Source organism: Diplotaxodon limnothrissa, linkage group LG11 (genome assembly GCF_057381915.1).
Source record: "Diplotaxodon limnothrissa isolate DT_005_m linkage group LG11, D_limnothrissa_male_GT1.1, whole genome shotgun sequence".
Classification (NCBI taxonomy): domain Eukaryota; kingdom Metazoa; phylum Chordata; class Actinopteri; order Cichliformes; family Cichlidae; genus Diplotaxodon; species Diplotaxodon limnothrissa.
Genome location: NC_140606.1, coordinates 18,475,572 through 18,500,498, shown reverse-complemented (window position 1 = coordinate 18,500,498; position 24,927 = coordinate 18,475,572). Strand labels below are relative to the sequence as shown.

The 24,927-nt window shown below is 41.7% G+C and overlaps 1 protein-coding gene across 1 annotated transcript in view; it reads right to left on the bottom strand.

The window, feature by feature from the left end:
- LOC146622575 (focal adhesion kinase 1-like) overlaps positions 1-24,927 on the bottom strand; it is a 65,391-nt gene that overhangs the window by 2,951 nt on the left and 37,513 nt on the right. The window contains exons 23-32 of the mRNA XM_085366282.1: positions 19,109-19,220; positions 13,306-13,383; positions 12,983-13,171; positions 11,906-12,031; positions 7,279-7,341; positions 5,829-5,868; positions 4,956-5,059; positions 3,040-3,195; positions 1,379-1,459; positions 1,147-1,232 (exon numbers count right to left, since the gene is read on the bottom strand). Of these exons, the coding sequence (XP_085222408.1) occupies positions 1,147-1,232; positions 1,379-1,459; positions 3,040-3,195; positions 4,956-5,059; positions 5,829-5,868; positions 7,279-7,341; positions 11,906-12,031; positions 12,983-13,171; positions 13,306-13,383; positions 19,109-19,220 (1,035 nt within the window). The remainder of the gene's footprint in view (positions 1-1,146; positions 1,233-1,378; positions 1,460-3,039; positions 3,196-4,955; positions 5,060-5,828; positions 5,869-7,278; positions 7,342-11,905; positions 12,032-12,982; positions 13,172-13,305; positions 13,384-19,108; positions 19,221-24,927) is intronic.

Here is a 24,927-nt window from a genome sequence, read left to right as displayed (position 1 = left end):
AAAGGAAAAAGTACTATAGCTTACTAGGGTATATATATTAGACTTAACAGTTACCATATGCAGTAATGGACTTCTATACATTTTACATCAGATTAAAACTTTGGGTGTAAGATTCAGATAAATATTAAATAATTAAAAGCGAGACATTTTAAATGAGAATAAGAAAGAAAAGTATGTCTTTGTGCCCCCTTTTCCCTGTTAATGCCCTATCGGCCCCCCTGGCTAAACTTTGCTAGATCCGCCCCTGCACAGTTACCAGCGTCAGCTACGTAGAAAAAGATCCTGGTGTAGAAAGTAATATTAAATAAATTCTAACAACAGCTGATCAAGCTTAAACGTGCTGCTGTTGTTCAGCCGCTGGTTTCCTCTTTCTGGTGCAAAGTGGGCCAAAAACAAACAAGAGACACGGACTTGCGACAGAAAAGCCGATCAGCAGTTTCATGATTGAAGTAGCAGCCGGAGAGCGAGAGGCAGTCGCTAGTTAAGCTTAACGCAGGAATGCTTTACAAACATTCAGAGATGGACTTACACACTTGCTTTACTTCTCTCGGGGATAACTTTGTCGGAGATGAAATGCCGGGTTGCTAGCGAAGCTCCAAATGCTCAACCATACCACCAACAGGTCCCGCATGCCACAGCCGCTCTATCACGTGATGCATACTGCTCCGACGTGCTAACGTTCTGAGGTGAGTTACGGCGTGTTGCAAGTTTTGTGAGGTGCTTTCGTGATATTTAATGGATCGGATTACATTTTTTATTTTTCTCCGATATCCGATCCAGTAATTTAGGTCAGTATCGGACAGATACCGATACGTAATATCGGATCGGTCCATCTCTAGTACCAACTGAGCATTTTTTAAATGGCATAGCCCACCTAAGTGGCAGCATAATGCACCAAGTCACAAAGCTCAGATCCAGTTTGAGATGACTTCACTGTACTCAAATGACGTTCACAATCACAGTCTTAGTCCACTTTTGTAATGTGGTAGAAAAGCAGATTCACATCATGGATGCACAGCTGACAAACCTGCAGCAGCTGTGTAATGCTGTCATGTCACTAAGGACCAAAACCTCTGAGCAATGTTTCCAGAATTAAGGTAGGTAAGGTTTACCTAACAAAGTGATGCTTTTAGTTTGTGCACCTACCTGGTCATCACATATTGTTGGGCTAACTTCATCTTTGCAATCAGTTCTGCCAAGTCAGAGTTCAGCAGCTTCTGTGCCATCTCGATCTGGTGAAGAAAAGCGTAACCGTATAAAATAAAATACAAGCTGGAGCAGCTGTGTGATCAATAATGTGCTTTAACGTGATTTATTAACAATCATTAAACTGTTTAATAACATAAAGTGAATGCTTGTTAGTAAAAACGGTGTCTACCTCTCTGTGTGTACTGGCTGGAAGTTGAGGTAGAGTCTCATCTACTGTGGCCAATAATGTCCTCAGTGCCAGACCCACATCCTGAAACACATTTTTTTCACAACAGGACAGCTTACATGTGGTATCAATTAGGGCTGCCACGATTAGTCGACTAGTCACGATTATGTCGACTATTAAAATCGTCGACGACTAATTTAATAGTCGACGCATCGTTTGAAGCTTTGTAAGATCACAAAGGACGCAGGAATGAGTAGTAGGATTTAAGAGTGTAATAACGGACTGAAACAGAAGATGGCAGCACTGCATGTACAAGGATGCCAGCTGCCGTTAAACCCCGAAGAAGAAGAAGCTGTGTCCCAGAATTCATAGCGCAGCCCAGCGCAGTTGTCGACAATGGCGGCAGCTACTTAGTTTTAACTTTACTCTTATTATTCTTTCTGGGTCACAAAATAAACGTTTAACATATTTTCAGGCGAGAATGTAGCTGTGTAAACCTCAAATATCTGCTCAGTTTATCAAGACACCGCATATTTTCAAAAGCGCTCCGACGTTTTCGGAGACGTCTGTTACCCACTAGCTCGTTAGCTAGGCGGGGGCAAGGCTAACTAGAGCCATGAGAACACCGGACTCCCGGCAAATCGTTTTCAAACCCACCGCCGTCTTTCGCTAGTCAGGTTAAACATATATATAAGTCACTTAGATAACTTAAAAATGTTAGTTTGGCTTTCTTTAGTATTTTATTTGTTCCTGAGTAAATCGGTTTGGCTGAGATTAAAGTTATAGTTTTTGCACAGCTAAAACGGTCAAGCAGACAGCTGATTATCAGAAGTGTGAGACGCTGGAGAATATACTCCGGTGTCCTGTTATATTTTAGAAAGCAAGGAGTTTATTAAACTTCACCGAAACAATCTGCAAATTTCATTAAAAATTAATAAACTACCATCTTGTCTTTATTTTTAGTTAGCACAAACACTTCAAGCTGTAAGCTAATGATAGTTATATAAGACCAGATGCTGCTGGTGCAATAAGCTGTACGTCCAATGGATGATGATCTGATTAGTCGACTAATCGCAAAAATAATCGGTGACTAGTCGACTATCAAAATAATCGTTTGTGGCAGCCCTAGTATCAATAATTCACATAGTTTGTTTTAAATAGTCTAAAATCTGAAATTTCTAATAGAGAAGACAGAAACGACACAGTGCTGTATTCCCTTCTTAAGGTTAGCAGCTTGGCTAAACATTCTGGAGTTAGGGATGAACACTCCAATGTTAGCTGTACGGGCTGTTTGCCCTGCTCTTCCCTTTCTACCAACGTGAAAAAACCCTTTGGAGAAATAAAATGAAATGTATTTTTGTCAAAAAGACTCACAGGAAAACTAATTATTAAATCCCTTTGGTGAAAAGCTGCTTAGGCTATCTGCAGAGTCAGGTTAATATATGAAGCAAAAATTATTCATGAAGGAGCAGAAGAAGTGTCGAAATTCCGTCCTTGGAAAGCTGCACCGGCCAATTAAACTGAAACAGTGCGTCACAGTGCTCAAGGACATAGCGGTTATTAAACTGCACAGAGCTGCTTTGATCTACTGTGCTGAGTTTTTAGCTCAAAGCCTGCAGCTCCACTTCAGAGAAATAACAAACTGCCGTTTGTGCCTCTGTTACCTTGACCATGGGCACGTACTCCTCGGGTGGAGCCGGCTGGATCTTGCTTGACATCTCGATCACAGCTTTGACCAATCCCGTCACGTTCTCGTACACTTTGTCGTTCGACCGATCCAGATTGGCGGTGGGAGGCGGGCTTATCTCCTGAGGCTGCAGCTAAACCACAGAAGAAGACAAAAAGCAGTGAGTGAGAGGTTCTTTGAGTGAATGTGTACCTGGGAAAGAAGTGTGGGAGACTGATGACAAAAACCAGCTGAAACAGTGTGGATGAAAAAACAAAACATTTGTTAAAACATTTACCTCCACAAATCCTGCTAGATTGTAAAGACGTTCATCCGCCTTACACACTAGATACATTTAAAGGTCCAAAGTAAAGTAATAATAATCAAGAGAGTTAAACAAGTAGATTAATGAGTGAATTAATATCTATTATGTTTCTACTTATGTTAAGTGCATCTGATATACCCATGTTGTGATGCCATTGTTTTGCGACATGGAAACACCATCACACCATCGACCCTAACCATAACACCGTAACCATAGCCATAGCCCTAACCCTGACCCTCTCCACCCACTTATTTGCACTTTTTCCTGAGTGGACATCAGCAAGTCTTGTTTCCATGTCGACGATGACATCATAACAACATCATAACATTGATTTGTCACTTGCAATGTTGAACCTGGGCCAACATTAATTATGATGATCCAGGAACAACACCAGCACTCTGAATATCAGATACTATGTCTAAATGTAGAGGTATTCTCTGGCCACTAGATGGCAGTGTCACACTACCATAACCTGTGCCGTAAACCTATCAGTTGAGGATTTTAATTGAATACAGATTCCCCGTAGGAGGTCACATCTTCCTGAACCTGCCATATAAACCAATCATCATCTTGCACTAACATAAAGCGCTTTCTCATTTCTGTCTTTCCATTTTCTTCACCATCTCTCTTGCTCAGTGACATCACCTGACTACTACCTGCAGGTATACTTCCCACATCTTGAATACAAAGACTTTCTCTCGCCCGCAGTCATGCATGCATGCATGCATGTATAAACTCTAATCCTCTTTGCAATTTCACTTCATTTTGCACATTTTTTCTGCATTCCCCTTCACGCCCTCGCTTTTCCAGTCCTTACTGAATTCTGGGTAATCAGTAAATCACCGCCTACAGTGAAAACAATACAACGCTGTGCACACAATGACCTACTGAAACCACTTGAAGCATTTATCTAGAAAAAATAAGCATTTGAAAACTAGCTGCTTTATAATCTGTAAGAAATATGACCCTATTTTACTAGGATGAGGAAAACCTTTTAATTCTTAACTGGGGAAGAAAAAAAAGATTAAATCTTATTAAAGACTCACTTGTCTACTAATTACAAAGAGAAGCATATAATTAGTGCTCAAGTAAATAAAAAAAAAATCTATAAAAGTTAAAAGCACTTAGATCTGAGAAAAGGAGAGAAGACAATATAAGCAGGAAAACAGACAAGGGGAAGTGCAGAGATGAAGTTAATACTACAACAGAATGTGATTTGTTGGACAAAGAAATCAAAGGGCTGATGGAGGAGTAGGACAACAATATGGAACAGGAGACAAGACGCACAGTAAACACACACAGACGGTGTGCTGCTTACCCGCCAGGGCTAGGGGTCAACAGTAAGGCAGAGTGCCGGAGAAGAATGGGGGTGAGGGGGAGGGGAGAGAGAGAGAGAGCCGGAGCAGCCAAAGGAAAGAAGATACAAGGGTAAATATTAATGCTCCAAGCATTCAAAACATGCACTGTGTCCACTCGGTAAATGTGTCCCTCCATGTGCTACTGGAGGAGCATTTCATTCATTCATTCATTCAGTGTGTATTTCTGCTTGTACTTTTGCTTCATGCATTCATGCACGTGTGTGTGTGTACCTTGACTCCATCATTGTAACTGTCTCCAGTATTTAGACAGGCCAGGCTGCTTACTTGGCACTGGGCCCCAGGTCGAGGGGGTTTCTTTGGCGGGGCCACATGCTCTGCAGGAAACAACATACGACAACGTGTGAAGTACAAAAATATTTCTACTCACAATTTATTCCTAAGAAGTGTGGGCAGATGCTTACTTTGGTTTCGCAGCAGCTCAGATTAAAACACAGATTATAATTAACTCCAGGCTAAGTTTTGCCAAACAAAGCGTCACCTCGTAAGATTTGGTTTTTATTTGAATTGTATCTATGCTTTCTACTTCTTTTCACACCTTTTAGCCTCTTTTTCTCTTCTGCATTTGATGATGTTCTGTAAAGAACATTCTATTGCAAAGTGGTATTAAAATTGTCGTATGAATAAAGTTTTGATTGATTTATAAAGTCTCCCACAAACTGTTTCAAGTATGAAACGTCTCTCTTCCTCTACATTAGTATCTATCAGGAATCAGGAAACATTAAATGGACAAAAATGATATTCCATCCTGGAAAATCATCCCCCAGCTGGCTACTATATGTTTCTGTTTTCTCTGTATATTAACGCTCTGAGCACTGAACATACTGAACATGACATGCTGTTTGAGTCCATATAACCAGAGGTTGGTGTTCTCACTAGCAGGCCAGCAGGTTCACAGCTGGATCTGTCTTACTGTGACCACAGACTAAACCCTGCAGACAGACGCTGACCTCAGAGATACACAGCGTGCTACACTGTGTGATGGTATATGTGTAAGTTACACATCTTGGGAGAAAGAGAAGACAGCATATAACAATAGTGGTTGCCCTCCTGTAATTGTGGCGGAGTTGAGGCCCCATCTATTACCTGGTTTGCCAACGGGCTGGTATATGTGCTGGTTTCCTGTCTGCGCAAACAAACAAACAACAAAACAAAGCACTGGGTTAGCGATTGCACAGACGCAGACATAATCAGAAGCTTTGCAGGAAATTAGAACTTCACAGCTTTAAACCACCAGCGGCCTCAGCACAGAATCCAATTTACTTTGTCATGTGACACCGAGCCTCAGCTCGCACACAGCTAGCTCACAGTCATTTGCGGCAGAGGAGCTGTGCCTGTTATTTTGTGCTGTGTGGTCCTGCGTTGGGTAACTTATGGTAACAAAAATATTCTGTTTGTTTTGTCATCCTCTTCCTGTCAAAGTGTTTCTTTTGTTAGAGCTAGCATTTTAAAACTGCAGCATGTTTACATGATGTGATGGTTGTGAGAACAAAATGCCAGGAATGTTACATATTTAAATTTATTGTATTTTTACTGCATCCCTGTTGTTTTGTGTGTGTGAGAAAACAGCACAGAAGGACTCAAAAGCCATGGTGCCATCATTGTGTTGTGGTCTGACAACCACCAACACCCAAAAATACTCCACCAAGGCACGCACACACACACACACACACACACACACACACACACACACACACACACACACACACACACACACGAACGAGGGAGATTTTCCCACCACAAACCACAACCATTCAATGGGAGGAGGAGGAGGACAAGCAGTGAGATGAATTACAGAGACGGAAATATCTAACTCATGGCAACTTCAGACTGCTGAAACAACTTCTGCTGGCATTGGGGAAATAACATCAACATGCAACTCTGCGTTCAGCTGCAGAGATTCCAGCTTTGGGATACAGTTACACACACGCACACACACACTAGATATTACAACAGGAGGAAAGGGGAGAAGTTGCAAGATGCAAATATCTCAGCAACTCTGTGTTTTGTGTGCAACCAAAGGGCTGCCAGCAGTGCCCAGATCTTACATCCTTTACCAGTAACGTTGCTTCTCACACTCTGAAGTATTTATTTACAGATGGACAATCACTAAAATCGGCCACCAGGACACTCTGGGACTGAGTGCAAAACCCTTCCATTAATATCCAGTTTGTGAGAAACTGCTGACCCCACATTGCTGACTTTACCCTCAACAGGTCACTTCCTGTCCCTGAATCAGTCAGTTGAAAAGAAAACAAACACACGCCGCAGCAGTGAGTCTGACCATAACACGGACGTCCGTCAACATTCGTCTTCATCAGACATCCTCCGTGGTTAAAAACACAAACACTTCAGGAAAATAACTTCCCATTCATAAAGTGGCGGGGACAGCAAATTGGACAAGATTTGGACAGTGAAAGTTTAGAAAGAAAGAAACAGAGACAGTTCAACTCGCACCTGTAGGAATGTTTGTGAGTTATTGTCCTGATGTGAATGGGTATAACTAATTAATGAGAAACAAGAAGAAGGAACTTACCGGTGGCTGGAGTCCACTGTCTTCTCTGTCCAGACTACCTCTTGAACTTCTCGTGTCGGGTTTCTAAGCAATCACAAACAATCAAACATTACATCTCCATTTACCAAATCCATATACATATACTTCGATTTGCAGTAGGGATTTTTTCAAATAATCCAAATGTTTCACAAAAAAAAGAGATAGACTTCATGGATAAATGATGAAGCTGTGGCAGAAAAAAAAAAGCACAACTGTCCAAACACAAAACCTCCTATGAAGACTGGAACGCAGGATACACAAAGGTGTAGTGTCCAAAAGGCTTTTTTGGATCCTCCACACAAAGTTAACTTAAGAAAAATGTTTCTATTGGTGCTGCCATGCAAACCGAAATAAAACCACACACAAAACAACCACAAAGTCCCACTCATTGCCCTCTCTGACACACACATATCCACTCATACCAGCTTTCCAAGACAGGACTTGAAGACCAGCATCGCCGCAGAGTTCATCAAAGAAGCCTGATGTGTGAACCGTTCGTGTGAGGCGTTTAGTCTCTGCTGTTATCTCGGGATCTTTCCAGTATCTCGCACTGTACCCTCTGTTACTGTCTGGTTTTCTCTGTAACCTTGTCAGTGCTGCAAGTTTCATCCAGAGAAGACTTCAGATTCAACTCCAGCTTCCTGCCTCCACCACTCTTATGTCTGACGGTGACGCACAGAGAGAGGGAAGGAGAGGAGGAGGGAAGAAGCACGCTGCCAACAAGCTGTCAGTATGCGAGCGTGTCTACCCTTCTTTCCCAAAACCTCCTGCCTTTCTCCTCCCTTTCTTTCCCACCCCTTTCTAGTCCCTCGCTCAAGTGACAGTCTTATAAAAACCAGGCAGCCTATAAGAAACACCCCCCACCCACCCCTACACACACACTTTATACCTCCCCATCTTTTCAGTAATCTCGCGTGTTGTCATTTAGTGGTTGTGGGTCAAAGACAGACTGTTGACTGGGCTGTCAGATTCTGTAAGCCTATCATTAGCCTGGAATTTGCACAGGCCACACCTGCCTACAAACTCACTCTCTCTTACATGCACGCACACAAACACGCACTATAAAAGTCTTAAGCAAAAAAGAAAAACTCCAACAAAAAAACCCAGACAGTTCCTTAATTCTGTGTTCACAGAAAAGTGCATCCTACATTAAAAAAACCCCTCTTTGCCAACCTCTTCTTGTCATGTCAAACCCTGCGCTCACTCATCTTCGTCTGGATGAGTCTTACCAGAAGAACTGAGTGGTATCCAGCTACCCATTACCAGTGTTGGGACTAACGCGTTATTAAGTAACGCGTTACAGTAACTACGTTATTATTGTGGTAACGAGCACGGTAACTAGTTATTATGCCAAAACTAGGAACGCGTTACTCGTTACTGGGATTTAGATAGGGTCGTTACTCGTTACTTCGTGTGGTGGCATCGCGGAGCTTCCACAGATTCAATAACATTAGCAAGTGGTGGAGGCCAGCAGGTGGATGAAGGAAAAGGGACGCAGAAGGAAAAGAGACCCGAGGCGGCCGCCGGTCCAAGTGTGAACTGAACTTCAGGTAAGAAGTTATGACCTGCAGTCTCTCTGGGTCAGATATAAACCAAGTTTAGGTGGAGTTTATTTTCGTTATTCTGACTTTTTCCGTACTGCGTGCTAGCTAGCATGACGGAGTTTCTATACAGCTGGGTGGTGCTATGAAGTTAATGATGTTGAACTTTATTTTGTTCATAAGTTATTAGAGTTGCCAACTGTCCCGTCTGGTATTCAGAGAAAATATTACGCGTTTCTTATTGAGGTGAAAAGGAACAGTTTGTCCCGGACTTCAGCTACAATGAAAAAGGCACAAAGCTGGAGTTATTCTGTGTTTACGCTGCACAGCTGCCTCTCATTCTCTCCCCCTCCCTCTCCCGTTTCTACTTCAATCATGAAACTGATCAATGATCAGCTGATCGGCTTTTCTCTCTTGTTTGTTTATCGCTCACTTTGCGCCGAAAGGGGAGGAAACCAGCGGATGTTGCGCTAAACAACAGCAGCACGTTTAAGCTTGATCAGCTATCGTTAGAATGTATTTAATATTAATTTCTAGTATCAGCTGATGTTTGCTGGAGCCACAGCTGCAAAAAAGCTGCTGGTCATGATATGGTTTGGTTATCTGGTGAGAGGGAAACATGAAGATGAAACCAGGAGATGTCCTTACTGGATCATCAGAGCTGTGATGGAGAAACAGGTTTACCTTTTAGGTGACATGAATGAGTTGAAGTTATGAACTGTTTCTGAGAGACAAATAACCCCAGGATCCTTTTCTAAGTAGCTGACAGCTGGTAACTGTGCAGGGGCGGATCTAGCAAAGTGTTGCCAGGGGGGCCAGGTAGGGCATTAACAGGGAAAGGGGGGCACAAAGAAATACTTTTCTTTCTTATTCTCATTTAAAATGTCTAGCTTTTAAAAAATAATTATCTGAATCTTACAACAAACGATTGATAGATTGATGCATATATACCATCAAAACAGTGTACATCACTGTCACAACAGCGTTTGTTTTCATTCAAAGGCTTTATGATTTTTCCTATAATGGTGGGCTGGTCTCTAGTCAAAATGCCCAGGACGATTTTTTTGTCCCAGTCCAGCTCTGTATGCAGCTCATCTGCAGTCTGGTGTTGCCTACATCTTCCTATTCAGAAGGCAGAATTTCCGAGTTCTGAGTACAATCAAAGCACCACGACTGCAGTTTTTGTGTTGGATGTAAAAGGCGCACATGACGCTGTGACGTAGGCTAGAATCATGGCAGCAGTCAATGACGGTCCAGGCGTGGGATTTCTCTCGTGGAAATATGCACATTATCTTTTCCTTTCTATTGGTAGGTGGCACAGTGCACTTGTGGCAAGTAAGCAAGCTAGAAGACTGGCAAAGTTATGGAAGCAACACATTAACAAGAAAATTCTGAGTAAAACCAAAGTTACTTTCCCTAGTAACTAGTTACTTTGAAAGTAACGAGTAACTTGAAGTAACTGAGTTACTTTTGAGAGAAGTAACTAGTAATGTAACTAAGTTACTATTTTAAAGTAACTTACCCAACACTGCCCATTACTAACAATCAGAGGAGACACGTTTTCTTCTTTGTAAATTCCAAACCAGAAAGTGACTCACAGGAAGTACAGATTAACTTTTTTTTTTAAACTGTGAAGACATGGACGTTATTGTCCACACACTTCACCCATATATGTCAGCACATGCTATGAATGAACACAATTGATGAGACTTATGTGATGCTTATGCATATCCTGTGCAAAAAAGCAAAGTGTAATTAATCTACATTTGCACATTGCTGCAGTGCCGAGGCTTCAGCAGCATGGTATTAAGGAGGAATGTAAGTTGATGAAATACTGCACAGTAACTGTTTAACAGGTCATTGTAAAACTCTTTTGAAGACGACAGTCATTTTCATAACCACATAGGAACTAGACTTTTGGAGGCATCCTAACTGATTCTTTCTCTAACCAGCACTGACTGCAGCACATCAGAGCAGGGTCACTGTAATAGCAGCCTTAAGGTTTCTAGCTCAAAGACGCCGCAGCAGACAACTCAAACTGCAGTGCTGTTAAAAAAAAAATATAATCAGCTTGACACCACTGACACCTTCACCTCAAACTTCAAATGTCTGTGGCTGAATTCAGACTGCAGAGAAAAGGGTTTCAACTCTGTTTTTCCCCCTTTTGCTCTTATGCGACTCTTAGTGAACTTTTTTTTATTACAATGTGAACAACACAAATCACATTTGACATCTAATATTCTCACGTAGCAGATTTTCATTTTTCCCACTTCTGTGTGTGGTTGTAAATCATATACAGGTCAGATTTTTCAGGAGTGTGACCACGTCACAGCGAAATCGAATACAGCTCATTTCCCATCACAGCTACGAGACTTCAGTAACTTCAAGGCAATATCAAACACGCTTCTGCACTTCTTAATGAGCATTTCCATTAAATTCCTTTCAGTATCTGGTGGCATTTTCTCACTTTGCAGCATTTTATTTGTCTTCGTGTTGCATACGTGCTAGGAAATTAGCGAGAATGGTTTCCTGTTGGTTTGATTCGCTTGTGTTTTCTTAAGTTGCAATGCACTGAGCTCTCAGGACCACGGTAAAAACACACATTTAAGTGCAATAGTGTTTTCAAATCAAATAATTTAAGAGCTTAAGTATATTTATGTGTGTTGACACAATGATAAACTTTTTAAAAAATGAGTCCAAACTAAGTGATTACACTTTCTGAATACGGAATTACGACAGCATGCAAAAAGACGGCAACTAAACAAGACATCTTTTCCTTACAGTGAGCACTGACACAATGCACCATACACAACCTCTCAGAAAAGCACAAAATAAATCCAACAAGAACACGTCAAACTTCCTTAAATGTAGCTGCTTTTCCTTTATTGCTGCAAAGAGGCATGTTCAGGGCTGCACAAATGCGCTAGTCTTTAGACATTTTTGTTTACCCCACACAGCTGCTTAAATCTAGCCAACCATACAGAAGCAAGACAAAGTAAATCTCAATTAAATGCACTGTGACAGCATCCGTAGTGTGCATGTGTCAGTTGTGCATGGGTGTGCTTTACCAGCAGCCTTTCCTCCTGCTCCAGCCACCTCTGATCCTCCTCCATCTGCTGCTGTTGTATGATCAGCTGTTCCTCCATTAACAGGCACTGCTGGCCTACACACTGCTGCATGTCTACTGCCCTGTCCTACACACACACATACACACACACACACATCCACACACACAAACGTGCAACAGAAAGTCAAGCATAGCATAACAGACATGCACACCAGCACGGGGACACACAGCCAGACATGGAGATGAACACACATATACACCAGACTGATGAGAGGCTGAACTGAGGTGGTGGACGCAAATACTAAAAACAACTGAGGTGTCAGGGGGGTGTTTCTGTGAAAAAAAACTGGTGTGGAAACTGGAAAACTTTTGCAACCCATTAAAAAAAACAACAACAGTGTGACTGGTGTGTAACTGCCTCCACAGAAGAAACAATATGTTTGTCACACTTGAAAAGATGATTCGTGGCCACTAGTAGAGTTTCAGGTTGTCTAGGTAACCTTTTAATGTATTTATTAGCCTGTCAGGTGTTAATCAATGGTATCCTGTCCTCTCAGTGATTTCCACTTCAATTGCTTTTTTATTTTGGGACTCGCTTTACACTGAAAGCAGAGTTTTCTTGAAGTTGCTGAATTTGAATGCCTTTCTATGACCTCTGGTCACATGACTGCGTTTCACTTATTGTATACATGTAGCGTAACAGCCAGTGACCACAACCAACAAACAGCACAAAACTCACATCACAGCTTAAAATGCTTCTTTCCCTCAGCTATGAGATCACTGAACTCTCAAGGGGATAATTAGATGAATTTTTCTATGACTGTTGATTTTTGGACAAATGTCCTTGTTATTCTATTTGTTTATTATATAGGTTTTTTTGTTTTTTGACATCATAGTTTGCTAATTTGTGCCTGCGTCACATCTTAGTTGAGTTTGCAACTAAATTTCCCTTTTTGTGTATTAATAAAGTTGTCTGAGTCTGATTTCAGAGTGAGTGAGTGAGTGAGTGAGTGTGTGTGTGTGTGTGTGTGTGTGTGTGCGCGCGCGCATGTCTATAAGAGTGAAATTAGAGTCCTACCTCCATCATAGAGCCCCACAGCGCCATATCCTGTCCGTGAGGCTGGGGAAGGAGCTGTGCGTGTGAATGGGTGTGGACATGGTGGCGGGGGTGTGTGTGTGCGTGGTGGGTGTCCAGCATTGCCGCCTGAGGTGGGTACAAGGCGCTAGGCACAGAGGGGAGTGTGTGAGGGCCTGGATAGCCTGCCATCTGAAACCGAAGTGAAGACAGGGACAGAGACACAAGGTTGTCCTTAATGTTTTGATTCTGAAAAATCTCAAGACGTTGATGCAATTATAGCAAGTACACATGCAGTGACAGAGCTGTTGAGTTCGTCTACATACCTGATAGTGTCCAGGATGCTGGGGACTGGGGTAAAAACCTTCACTTGAGCGAGGACTGGGATAGCCAGGTCTACTTGGCTACAGAGGCGGAAAATGAGAAAAAAAGGAAGAGAAAGACAGAAAGAAAGATCAAGGAAAGGTATTTTGAGATACAGAAAGACAGGTGGGAAAAGCAAAGGTGCAGTTATAACACTTTATATTTGTAACAATTATATTTTCTCCAAAGAAATGTTAGAAGACATTTCATTCAGACAATCAACACACAAACCCCCCCAGGAGCTGTTTGTGTGGCCGGGTTAGCTGTCAATCAAAACAGGGAACACCCACTGGGCTGCAAGTACAGCAAGCTGTTAGTCGAACGACTACAAACCACGACACCCATGGAGAACTGCTAGACAACTATGAGACAATCTGCTGCTCACATGTTAGATGTGATGCAGGTGAGTTACATGTTCACCAAGACCTCTCTTTCAAGCACGCTTATGAACTATAAAAGCAAAAGGAGTTTAAAATATTCCCAATAAGCAGAACAATCATCTGCTCTGTGTTGTTGGCCAGAGGAGCAAAGTTTAGTAGAGATCAGCAGCTCTCTAACACAGGATACTCTTCCTCTCACTTGTAGTTTCAGCTAAAAACAGAAGTGCTTGGTGAACCCACGGTGTTGTTTCCTCTGCTGCTGGTTGATGCACAGTTGATGAACTGTTTTCTGGACACACTTTTTTCTTAATGATTTGAACTTCTCTAACACATTGAGCTCGTTTCCAGCACGGCAGTGTTGTAACCTCTACCTTCCACAGTCTCTCATAGTAGCTTTCTCTGGACCACACCTCCGACAGCAAGACGAGAGACAACAACACATGAAGAGGGAGGCAGAATGCAAAGAAAGGCAAAGTGGGATAATAAGGAGACAAGGAAAGAAAATAAAAATGGGAAAAATAAACAGAAAGGGAGGGGGAGAAAGGACAAAGAGAAGCAGACAAGACAAAGACACTGAAGACGAGACAAAAACTGGCTTCAAATGTTCAGACACAGTCAGGGCAAACGATGGAAACGTTCAGCCTGTTTGTGGACAGGCTCACACATGGAAGGGTTTACATGAACAAAACTATATCTTGGAAGGTTAATTTTCCTTTGGCAGTCAATCCACAGGGAGGGAGGTTTCCCTGGGAATACCCAAGATAAAAATAGGAAGATAAACACACAGGGACAGACAGATGGGAAATTAATCACACCGGCTAATAAAGCCAAACATTGGCTAATATCTGCAAAGCTTTGGGTGAATAACTGAATTTCATCATTAATAACCAAATAAAGAAAGGATTTTGGATTAACTGCACCACCTAATGTAAAAACATAATAGTTACAGGAGTTTAGACCATTTGAGAAACAAATAAGCTGATGCACTTCTGACGTTCATGCAGGTTCTGACCATTGCATCCATGTGCAACCAGCTAAGAGGTTTCTATGACCTTGCTCGAAGAGTTGCTTTGAATTGAAAAGGTTTATGTACATGAGCAGGAAATGCCTTCATAAACACCATAAACTTTTTTTGGTGTTTGAGGTAATTGTTACTACACAAAACTGCAATAGGCGCATGCGGATTTGGTTTGTTCTGTAAAATGGTGCTTGATATGCCTAGAAGCAATTTATCTTCATTTTTCAAACTACCTTTAGCATTTACAGGATACAGCACTTAGCGTTTATATGAGATATTCAACTCAAGCAGCATCAAATAAAGCACATAGAGTTAAAAGCTCATAGTGAGCCACCACCATGGTACAATCCAAATCTGTTCATCATGTTAGTGTTTGTGAGCCTGTCCCTCTGAAAGTGCTGAGGTGAGATTTGGTCAGGCCCATAAGTATTTGGACAGTGACACAATTTCTAATATGTGTCATAAACATTTACAGGAATATTTTGTTAAATCCCTTGAATTAAAACTGGATTTGAAATCAACTGTGTTCCAAAAATGTACAGATCGAGCACTCTTAGTGGAGTGTTCGGCTAGTGCGCCTTTCGTGCTATTTACCAAATTTATATGCACTCTTTTCATCTCAGCTCCGTATGATAGCCTGAAAACATTTTTGCTGCTCTTCTCTTTATTTTCTTTAATCTAAATGAAACAAAAAAGGAGAAGGGGGGATAGATGTGGTTGAAATGAAAGATTTTTTGGTTTGAGATGCTGCTGATGTACGGTTCAGAGGTTCTGAAATCCAGTTACTACACCTTTGAACAGAGTGTGTCATTTAAAAATACAATTTCTGCACAGCACAGTTTGGAAAAACAGTAAGTGGAATTTTTATTTATTTATTTTTGAATCAATTCAATAATTTTGAGAGACATGCATTGTTACAAGTGTGACGCCATGGCAAAGCTCCACAAGAAAGGAGTGATTAAAGCTTTTCTCAGTGTAGTGATTCACACATTACCTAATAAACAAAAGTTCCCCAGTTCGATCTCAGGAGGACATATAATCATGTCCAATAACAGGAGCTGATCCTGGTTGTGGTGAGGATTGAACTTTTCAGCAAAGAGCCAAACAGGCCAATGTGAAAGCTTGTTCCTCGCTGATTTCTCACCTTTAGCGAAATTGTAGCCATATATATTTATTTTACAAGAAGCCATACACTTCAAGACAGAAAATATGTGAATGGTGTTTGTGTGCTGCCATGAGACTGACCTTTTACCCTGAAAACAGGATTACCTAGAGCTTGTGTGTACTACTACTACTACTGGCTGCCACCCATAACCTGGTTCAAGGTGACAGAGTGTACACATGTGACACACGCAGGCCTTTTACCCTCATCTGGTATTTATAGTTACGGTCTTCACATGTTCATCTAAACACTAGTACTTTGAATATCTTTTCTGCATAGATCTCACTTGAAAAAGATCTCAGTGAGACAACCTGATTTAATAATATTATGCAATAAAGGAATGTGATATAGTACAATGCATAAGCAGGTCCATATGCTTAGAGGGTATTTAATCACAGTGTGTTACTGTGTTACATTTGCCTCTGGACCTCACCAAAACTGATCAGATATTTGTGTTTTTTGATTTAACATGCACTCCACAGAAGTGTCATGTTTGTTCGATTAGTCAGTGTTAGCCCACTGGATTAAGGATTCGTTGAAGGCATTCCTGAACAAGCCAGAAATAGGGTGCATTAATCCGAGGACACGTCAAAACTATGCCCGACAGACGCAAACACAAATATATGTGGCCGCATTCAATCGCAGAGTGCAGAGGACGTTTCAATGGCCTGTCCTGCGAGAACAAAGCATGCAAGCAGTCTTAGCATAAACCCATGGAAAAAACTCCCTCCTGCACAGTAATTATGATAATGGTCTAAAGATTAGAGTTTTACTTCTCAGTGGAGAGTATTAAAAAATGCTGCAACTCTCATCCCACTTTATGTTGAAAATGGAATTTAGATTGTGAAAATCAATGTTCACATAAAATAATGTTAAAAAAAGTAACTATTTACTTATGTTGAGCTACCCAACATGCATCACTAATGGGACTGTTGCAGCGTTTTTCTTTTTCTTTTTTTAAATACGTGCACTCACATTTGTTCCTGTTAGTAGAAAAGCTTTAGTGTAGTTTAGCAGCACACCACCTGCCTTCAATGGTGTAGACTTGGGTCTTTCAGAGCAGAGGATGGAAAAAGGTACGTGGGTAGTTATGGGGAGGTTATGCATTTGGCTGGATGGGTGAAGGTGGGTAGAGGACAGATTACAGGCAGATGCTACTGTGTGTGGGGCAAGAGGGGGGAGCGGGGACTTCTCACATGACTGCACAGCAGGATGGCAGGTCTGGGCGTCAGAGTGCAGTTGGAGTGGAGTACTGCGATTAGTCTGACGGTGGGTATGAGAGCTGCTGTTTCTGTGCAACTGCAGGGTCTTAAGATCAAAATTTGACTCGGGCTGGATGCTATGGAGGGTGTGGGGACAAACATCTGACGTGCTGAAGGGCAGAGAGTTAAAGTTGGGACTGGACTGTGAAAGGAAAGGAGAGAAATGCCGGGGATGGAAGTGGGTGTTGTTTGACTTTGAATGGGAGGAAGGGAGCAGGTGGCTGTTAGTAGGTGGATTTGTCTTTCGTGGGCAGCTGCTGCTGGACAGGCTGTCCAAATGTGTGTGAAGTGGAAAAAAGACATTAGTTTGTTCTTGAACCAACAGGGAGGAGTAAGATTTGAATTCACTATTTAACTCTGGGTTGCAGGGAGACAAAGAGCTGCTGTAATAACTGCTGTTTTGAGGGGGTGACTCAGGCTGAGGGCTGGGAGAAGAGGAAAAATGCTGCAGACGTTTTAGAGATGATAAGTTGAGAGGATAAGTGGGAAGGTGAGGATGAGGGTTCCCAGTGCAGAGGGAAAGCTGCGAGGCAAAGCACTGTTTTTGATGGCAGTGAAGATGAGAAGGAGCAGAAACACAATCCATACTGAAGGTGGGCTGCAGGGAGGGACGACGGCTGGGCTGCAAACAGAAACACAAAGGTAGAGGAGGGACATGTCGAAATAAAAGTGTCACAGTGTGACAGCCGGGAAGAGATAAAGCATAGACAGAGATGTACACAACTGTATCCTAAGTCATGCAGCAAATAAGCTTACAGATTGTACTCAAACCAATCCTAAAAAGTTGATTGTGTTCATCTGGACGTAGCGTTTTCAGTAGCAGAAACATTTTATTGCTCATCCAACTGACTTCTTCACTTCACTACGTCCAGATGAACAAAATAAACTTTTTAAGATTCCCTTACCTGAATGATTGAGCATGCATCAAGATTCCCAAACCAACAGCTTCAATTCATTATGTTGCCAATGAACCAGCTGTTTACTGGCAAACAAAACTAGCCTGACCCTAACCCTTTAAAAAAAACATATCTCCATCTCATGAACTTCTGCTCGAGACATCTGGCTTTCATTGCAGTCGAAGGAAGCAGTTAAATCAGATGCTAACAGCAGGGTAGCATAAGGCCGTAAGTGAGGATAAAGCAACCAGCAGCTGAGGCAACAAGCTGTGAGGAGTAATGGTAGCAGTTGGGGGCTGGGTTTATGGATTAGCAAACAGAACAGTTAAAGAATTGTGCATTTGTGAGAAAAAATAAGAGACAAGTCTGGTTTTCAGATTGGATGATGACAAAGTAAAAGGAAAAGAAGAAAGAAAAAAGTTTTCTCTTCTTGTTCTTGTCTTGTGTAACAGGGTTTGGTTGTGGTCACGCATTTGCACAGTCATCACAATCATCATAGTGAAAAAGCATAATAGGAAACTCTGGCATCACTGAAATACAAACGGCGATTTGAATGCAGAAAGAAAAATCAAAAATCAAAGACTATATCAAGTTAATCCATTCCTTCCTTTTCAGTGTTAGCATTTTTACAAGGAGGGACGTGGTCACACACACACAGACACACACACAGACACACACGGCACTCCTTGAAAAGTCTGTATGAAAGAGCTTAAATCTTTTTGTTTTGACTTCTGCTATGACTCGTCTGACTGCATCACAAGGGTGCAAACTGACAAGTCATCATGTGAAAAGTGTTAACATAAACTTGCTGATTTCTCCTCTTTAGACTTAACAGTGCTTAACACTTAGATATTTGGGTAATACAACAAGTTGGAAACAAACCTATCACAAATCCAAAAGAAAGAATACTAAAAGTCTGTAATTGTGGCTATAAAGCACTCAGTGTTTGCAATGATCAGGGTGTCAACAGCACAGAAAACACCACTGTGCACTCGTACGAACACAAACGCACAGACACACAAACACATGTGGTGTGGTAGTGTCTTACTTTTGGTGGTGCTTCATCAGACCCTCCAGAATCCCACGAAACAGTGACCTGTCTCCTCATCTCCATCCTGTTTCTCTCCTTCTGCTGGACCTTCTCTTCCTCTAATATTGTGCTAAAAGAAAGAAAAACAAACAGCAGGGTACTTGCATACACTCATACTCAATGATGCATAAGCACATATGTAAATAGGCAGGGGTGACTCTGTCACAAATATGATAACAAACACTTGAGCCTGTTTATTAGAATGCAGTCCCGTGTTACAGAGGTCCCTGGTATTTAACTGTGAATAATGATGATGTCCATCCACGTGCAGCATCCAGAGGCACGTAAATGAAACAGTTACTCCCACTGCTGCAGAAAAAAGGCTTTTGCATTCAGTGTAGAAATTTTATCTCCGCTCATATAAACGCATGCTCTTAGACTAACACACAATTCCCACTTTTTAGGGTCTTTCCCCACTGGCGATTCTTTACAAGCACGCTGCTGGCTTAAGTGGTTTTCTGCCTCCCCCTGTAAATATGAAAACTTGCTGTGAACCCCATTTAAAAGGCACACACTGTCCTCAGTATTAGTTTTATTACACTGTGCTGTGTACCCACTAAAAGTCATGCATTCCTCGCACTCTGTTTGTACAGACTCTCCAAGCAAAAACTACTTAAGTGAGAGTAAAATCAAATATCATTTTGTTATGAAATGCCCTACTGCTGCTTCTTTATGCCTCCACAGTTTATCCCACATAAATCACTCTCATGGGGCAGCTACTCTAACGCAACAAATTGAATTTATTATAACTTTTGCCTAATAAAAATCATCACCGTCTCTCAATTTTCAGTCTTTGTCAGTTCTTTGCTGGCCAACTGTGCCAGCTCGCTAAAGCACTTAATCATTGACTCGCATTGCTTAAGAATGGACTGAATCACTCACAGTTTAAGAAACATCCCACGCCCCAAACCCAACATTTTTAGGTCTAGCGTAGCCAAAGATACCACATTGAATTTAAGCGATAAAATTACTGACCCGTTTCCTGGGAAAGCAGCAGTTAGATGAAGCCAAGCCCCGAATCCCAGAGGGAGAGCAGATGGTTTACTCTTTTTACAAAACAGAAAACTGAACTTCTATTGAACAATCCAGCACAGCACCCTCTCCGCACCGCCACGTGCTCTTTCTGCTCGCCTTGCCTCAACAAGGGCAGGCGCTATTTCTAGCAGCATCGTTACGCTGTTCCTGTTCTGTTGTCTCGTCGATTGTTTGCGTGTCCTTGCACCTGCCCGAGTCAGTCTCCAGTCTGCTCTGCTTTTCCATCACACTCGAGATCCCTCTGACACAGTCAAACACGGCGTAAACATAGACTTGTGTGAACCGACAGTCAGCAGCTTGATTATTGAGCTTTAAAACCCATTATTAATTACAATTATCTAAACTTACAGTAGAGGCAATCCTTACTTTACTCAGCTAAAGACCTCAGATAAAGTTAAATCCTTTAGCACCAGTTTTTCAGCAGTACCTTTTACTTCATAATAATAAACAGTAGTAATCCCAGCATGAACAAATACAGATACAACACACACAATTACTTTGCTAAAACTAAACAAAACAACCTAACTGTTCGCGATTGATTTCCCAGTCTTTCTCTGATTATATATTTAATGTGTGTGCTTTCTTTTTTAATGTAAGCAGTCAGCAAATGAATCTGCCAGTCTTGCTTAGCAGTTGAACAGTAAATGACATCGCATACATGCAACAGCAATACCATCAACACCTGGCAACATCAACACAGACCGTCTCCTACCCCCACCTGCACTGCACCACCTGGAATAACAAGGCCTCCTCAGTTTATTTACGCAGGCCCTGCGGACTACATATTCTTAGGGTTTCGAGCAACACATTGCTCTTAATCTCACATACTCTAGTTCTCACCTGAGAGCTCCCAGTATGACCACGACTGAAGATTATCAGGATACTAACATACATATGGCATCATGATGACTTGATGAGTGTGAGACTTTGCTCAGTAAAGTCTATAGTCCATATTTAAATCCTCCATCAAAAAGGAGTCACTGCTGTCACAGCATATTTATGCTTTTGTGAACGAGCCAAGTTCTCTAAAAAACAAAATACTGGCAATAAGCCTTCAGACTGAAACTCTGAAGACAAAAATGTCAAAGAGCATCAAAGAGGAACGCCAGAAGAACAACTCTGGTCAAAGGGATACTAATACAAGCTCCTCTAACAGCTGATTATATGCTAAATGAAAAGAGTTCTTCAAAGCCTGACATCACAACACTTAGAAAAGTCAAATGAGATAGAAGTGCAAAGAGATCAGACAATACTCTACCTTAGGGGAAAAAAAAAGTGTCCACATCCGCCCGAGCACCTAGGAAGAATTAAAGCAGCCCCTAGATGGGTGATGGCCCGACAGCAGTCAGCACTAATACTTTACTGAAGGTCACCGTGAACTGCAGAGGATATTAGCATCACTAGAATCACAATGCCTACTTCTTCATATGGGATTGCATAAACCTGCTCTGTTGCAGCTCAGATACGTTTCGCTGCTGGGATAACGCGATCTGATCTTCGTAGGCTAGCTTTGACCGTGAGGAGTGCAGCGTTGCAGTAACTCTGCTCGGCTTTTTCCATTCTTCTTTAATTCTATCTGTCTTCTCTCTCCCTCACTCTCTCTCTCTCTCCCTCTGTTCTTTGGTAAGCTGTGGCTCATGGCAGCTGCACACTGTGTAAACACACACACACACGCGCACGCACACACACAGACACACACACACACTAGTAGTAGCTGAGAGTTGCATATTTGGCAGCAGGGACCTATAATTGATATTATGATATAAAAGCCAGCCAGACTGAAAGTAAACCAAATCGTATAACCTTATATGGCTCCACTTTCTCCTATTAATAGCCAGTGACCACGTCGAACATGGTCAATATTGACTTGGTAACCAAGACACTGGCTGAGGCCCACCGAGGGCTCCTTCGCTCTCAGCCATCCCAATTTGAATAAATGCACTTAATTTTGCCCGCTTAGCAGCCACACTGCACATGCACTTTTCCACACTATGTTCTCACCCTGTTAAAACATACAACCGCAAACATATGGAAGCATGTGTCAAAGTAACGAGCGGATTTCTGCGACATGAAGGCCTCCAACTTGCTCTGAGCCAAAAGGAGGAGATGGTAAAAGGTGGTAAAGGCTGGAAAAGGTGGTAAAGGGAGCCTAACAGAAGCAGAATTACAGGAGAAGCAGGAGAGCTGACACTGAGAAAAGTGGAGGTGGAATGTGAGGTGTGAGTCATGCTGGTTTTAAGCAAAACTCATAAAACCACAGGAGTTAAATATGCGCCCTCATTTTCCTGTTTCTGTGTAAGAGAGTAAAAAAAGGTTAAGGTAGAGAGAGAATGTGCACGCTGAAGGAAACAATGATGGCATCTTGTTCCGCTGCTGCTGCATGCTCCACATGTTTCACACAGTAAGAATGTGACTTAAAATGTATAAGGTACACAAACTAAGTGCAATATGTTTTGTCAGGAGGGATTCAGTCAGTTGTGGAAGCTTAGCTGTCATGAAGAGTTCATGAAATGACTAAGGAGGGCCTGTCTAGACTAAATAACTGATAGCAGCGCTTGCAGACTCCTTTCATAGCTCTCTTAAAGACTAATTTCCTGTAGACTATATGCAAAGGACAAAAATAAAGGCGAAACAATGTTGACAAATTAACCTGAACTCTATCTGCAGCATGTTCTATTGTTAAGTGACACCTGGAGAACCAATGTCACGATTACGAGAAACAATGAGGATATTACTTCAATGAATATGTATACCAAGCATCGTCTTTATAGATTTTAGAGGTTCAGACTGCACTCTAATAAAAGTTTCATATCAGTCTTCCTAATCTCATAATCCATTTCTTTCATTTCCCATAAGGGGCAATGCTGAAACATCGTTTCCAAAAAACTACAGGTCTGTTCATGCCAAAAGATTATGAACTGTTGAGTAATGACGGGTGGGTAAAGCATTGTCCTTACTAGCCTCTACCTAACCCCACTGTGTAGCACAATGAAAGAAAATATTCATAGTATATGTGGTAATAGAAGAGTCAGATTAAACTAAAGCTCCTGATCTGCTACACAACGCCGAGCAAGAGGTCTTAAAAAGTGCTGTAAAGCATGAACATACTGTAGCTTAAATAAATAATTTCAACTTGTTTGTGTGGCTGTTTTTCTGCATGTGATGGCTTATAAATTCAGTCTCTTTCTTTGACTGTACCTGAAGATGATGACAGCTGACATGGTGACCAGATTATAGGCACACCCCTCTACCTGAGACTGTGCAACTGTAATGTCTTGATAAATGATAAATGGTGAATATATTCGAGCCTTCCCATTAATAAGAGACACACTAGTCTGGGGCTCGGACTCGGGGAATTTTAAAATTACCAGCAGTGATGTCTGGTACTGCCTTATCTGATCGCAACACGCCCGGGATTTCGCGGAAAATGCGATCTATCCTTGCAAAACCATCTCCAGGCAAAATCTAGTAATGAAGCCGTGATGTATCATCTAACAAGGAAAGGCATGACTGAAGTTGCTTACTTGTCTCTGTCAACATCACAACTCTGTTACCATGGCAGCCATAAAGTCATCAGCCCAAACAGAATGCAAAGTGCACCCTGCTTCATACCTGAACAGGTTTGTGTTACATCCTGAGCAGTAAAGGACCCTTTTGTGTGCACTCAGTTAGGCTGTGAAGACTATTAATATTGTCAGTTGGATATCCTCTCACTGGTAAAAAAAATAAATAAAATAAAATAAAAATAGGTATCTGAAAATATGTAAACAGTATACTTTGTAACATATCAAGAGAAGTTGTAATACTTGCTAATACTAGCATTATCCTTAGTGCTGATTAGTTGCAGAAGCTGTCTGTGCATATATATAAACTCAGGGAAGGAGGACCATGGAGGCTCCCTCACTTTCATCAGCACCAGTATTATCATTCCGTTGCTTGTATGGGTTTACAGCTGGATCGTTTCATCCTCTTTGAGCCATGGATTTAGGGACTCTGACAGGTGGTCAAAATGACCTGCTCAAGATCAAACTGAGCATCAGAATAAGGAGGAAAGTTGATATGTAGGATCTTTTACTGACTTGTTGATGCCAGAGGTCAGAGGAGAATTGCCAGACACTTTGAGCTGAAAGGAAGGCAAACCTAACTCAAATAGGCACTCGTTACAACAAAAGCACAATATGTTGATGGGCTACAGCAGCAGAAGACCAGACTGGGACTTATGTTAGCAATTCACACAGGCTCACCAAAATCGGACAATAGAAGATTGAAAAATGTCACCTGGTCTGATGAATCTTGACTTCTGCCAACATTTGGATGGTAGGATCAGAATCTGCCGTAAACAACATGAAATCATGGATCCCTCCTTGTATCTATAGAGGCAACTCACTGTCAACTATATATATTCAACTTTGTGCAATGTACTGGAAGTTATTTGCACATATTAGAGCCATTTCATTATATTTTATTACTTTGTAACAGATTGTAATATTTCATTACTGTCTCTGGGATTTATAAAGTATTGTGATTCAGGCTGACTGTGATGTAATGATGTAATAGTGTGGGGAAGTTTTCACACTTTGAGCCCCCTTGGTACCAATTGAGAAATTGTTGCCCATGTTGATCAAGATCAAGACAGTTTTGAAGCCAAACCAGCAGTACAGCATACCTAATGAAATGCCAGTGAGTGTGTGCTGGAATACAAATGTTACCTATAAAACTAGTCTACGAGACCTACAAACTTG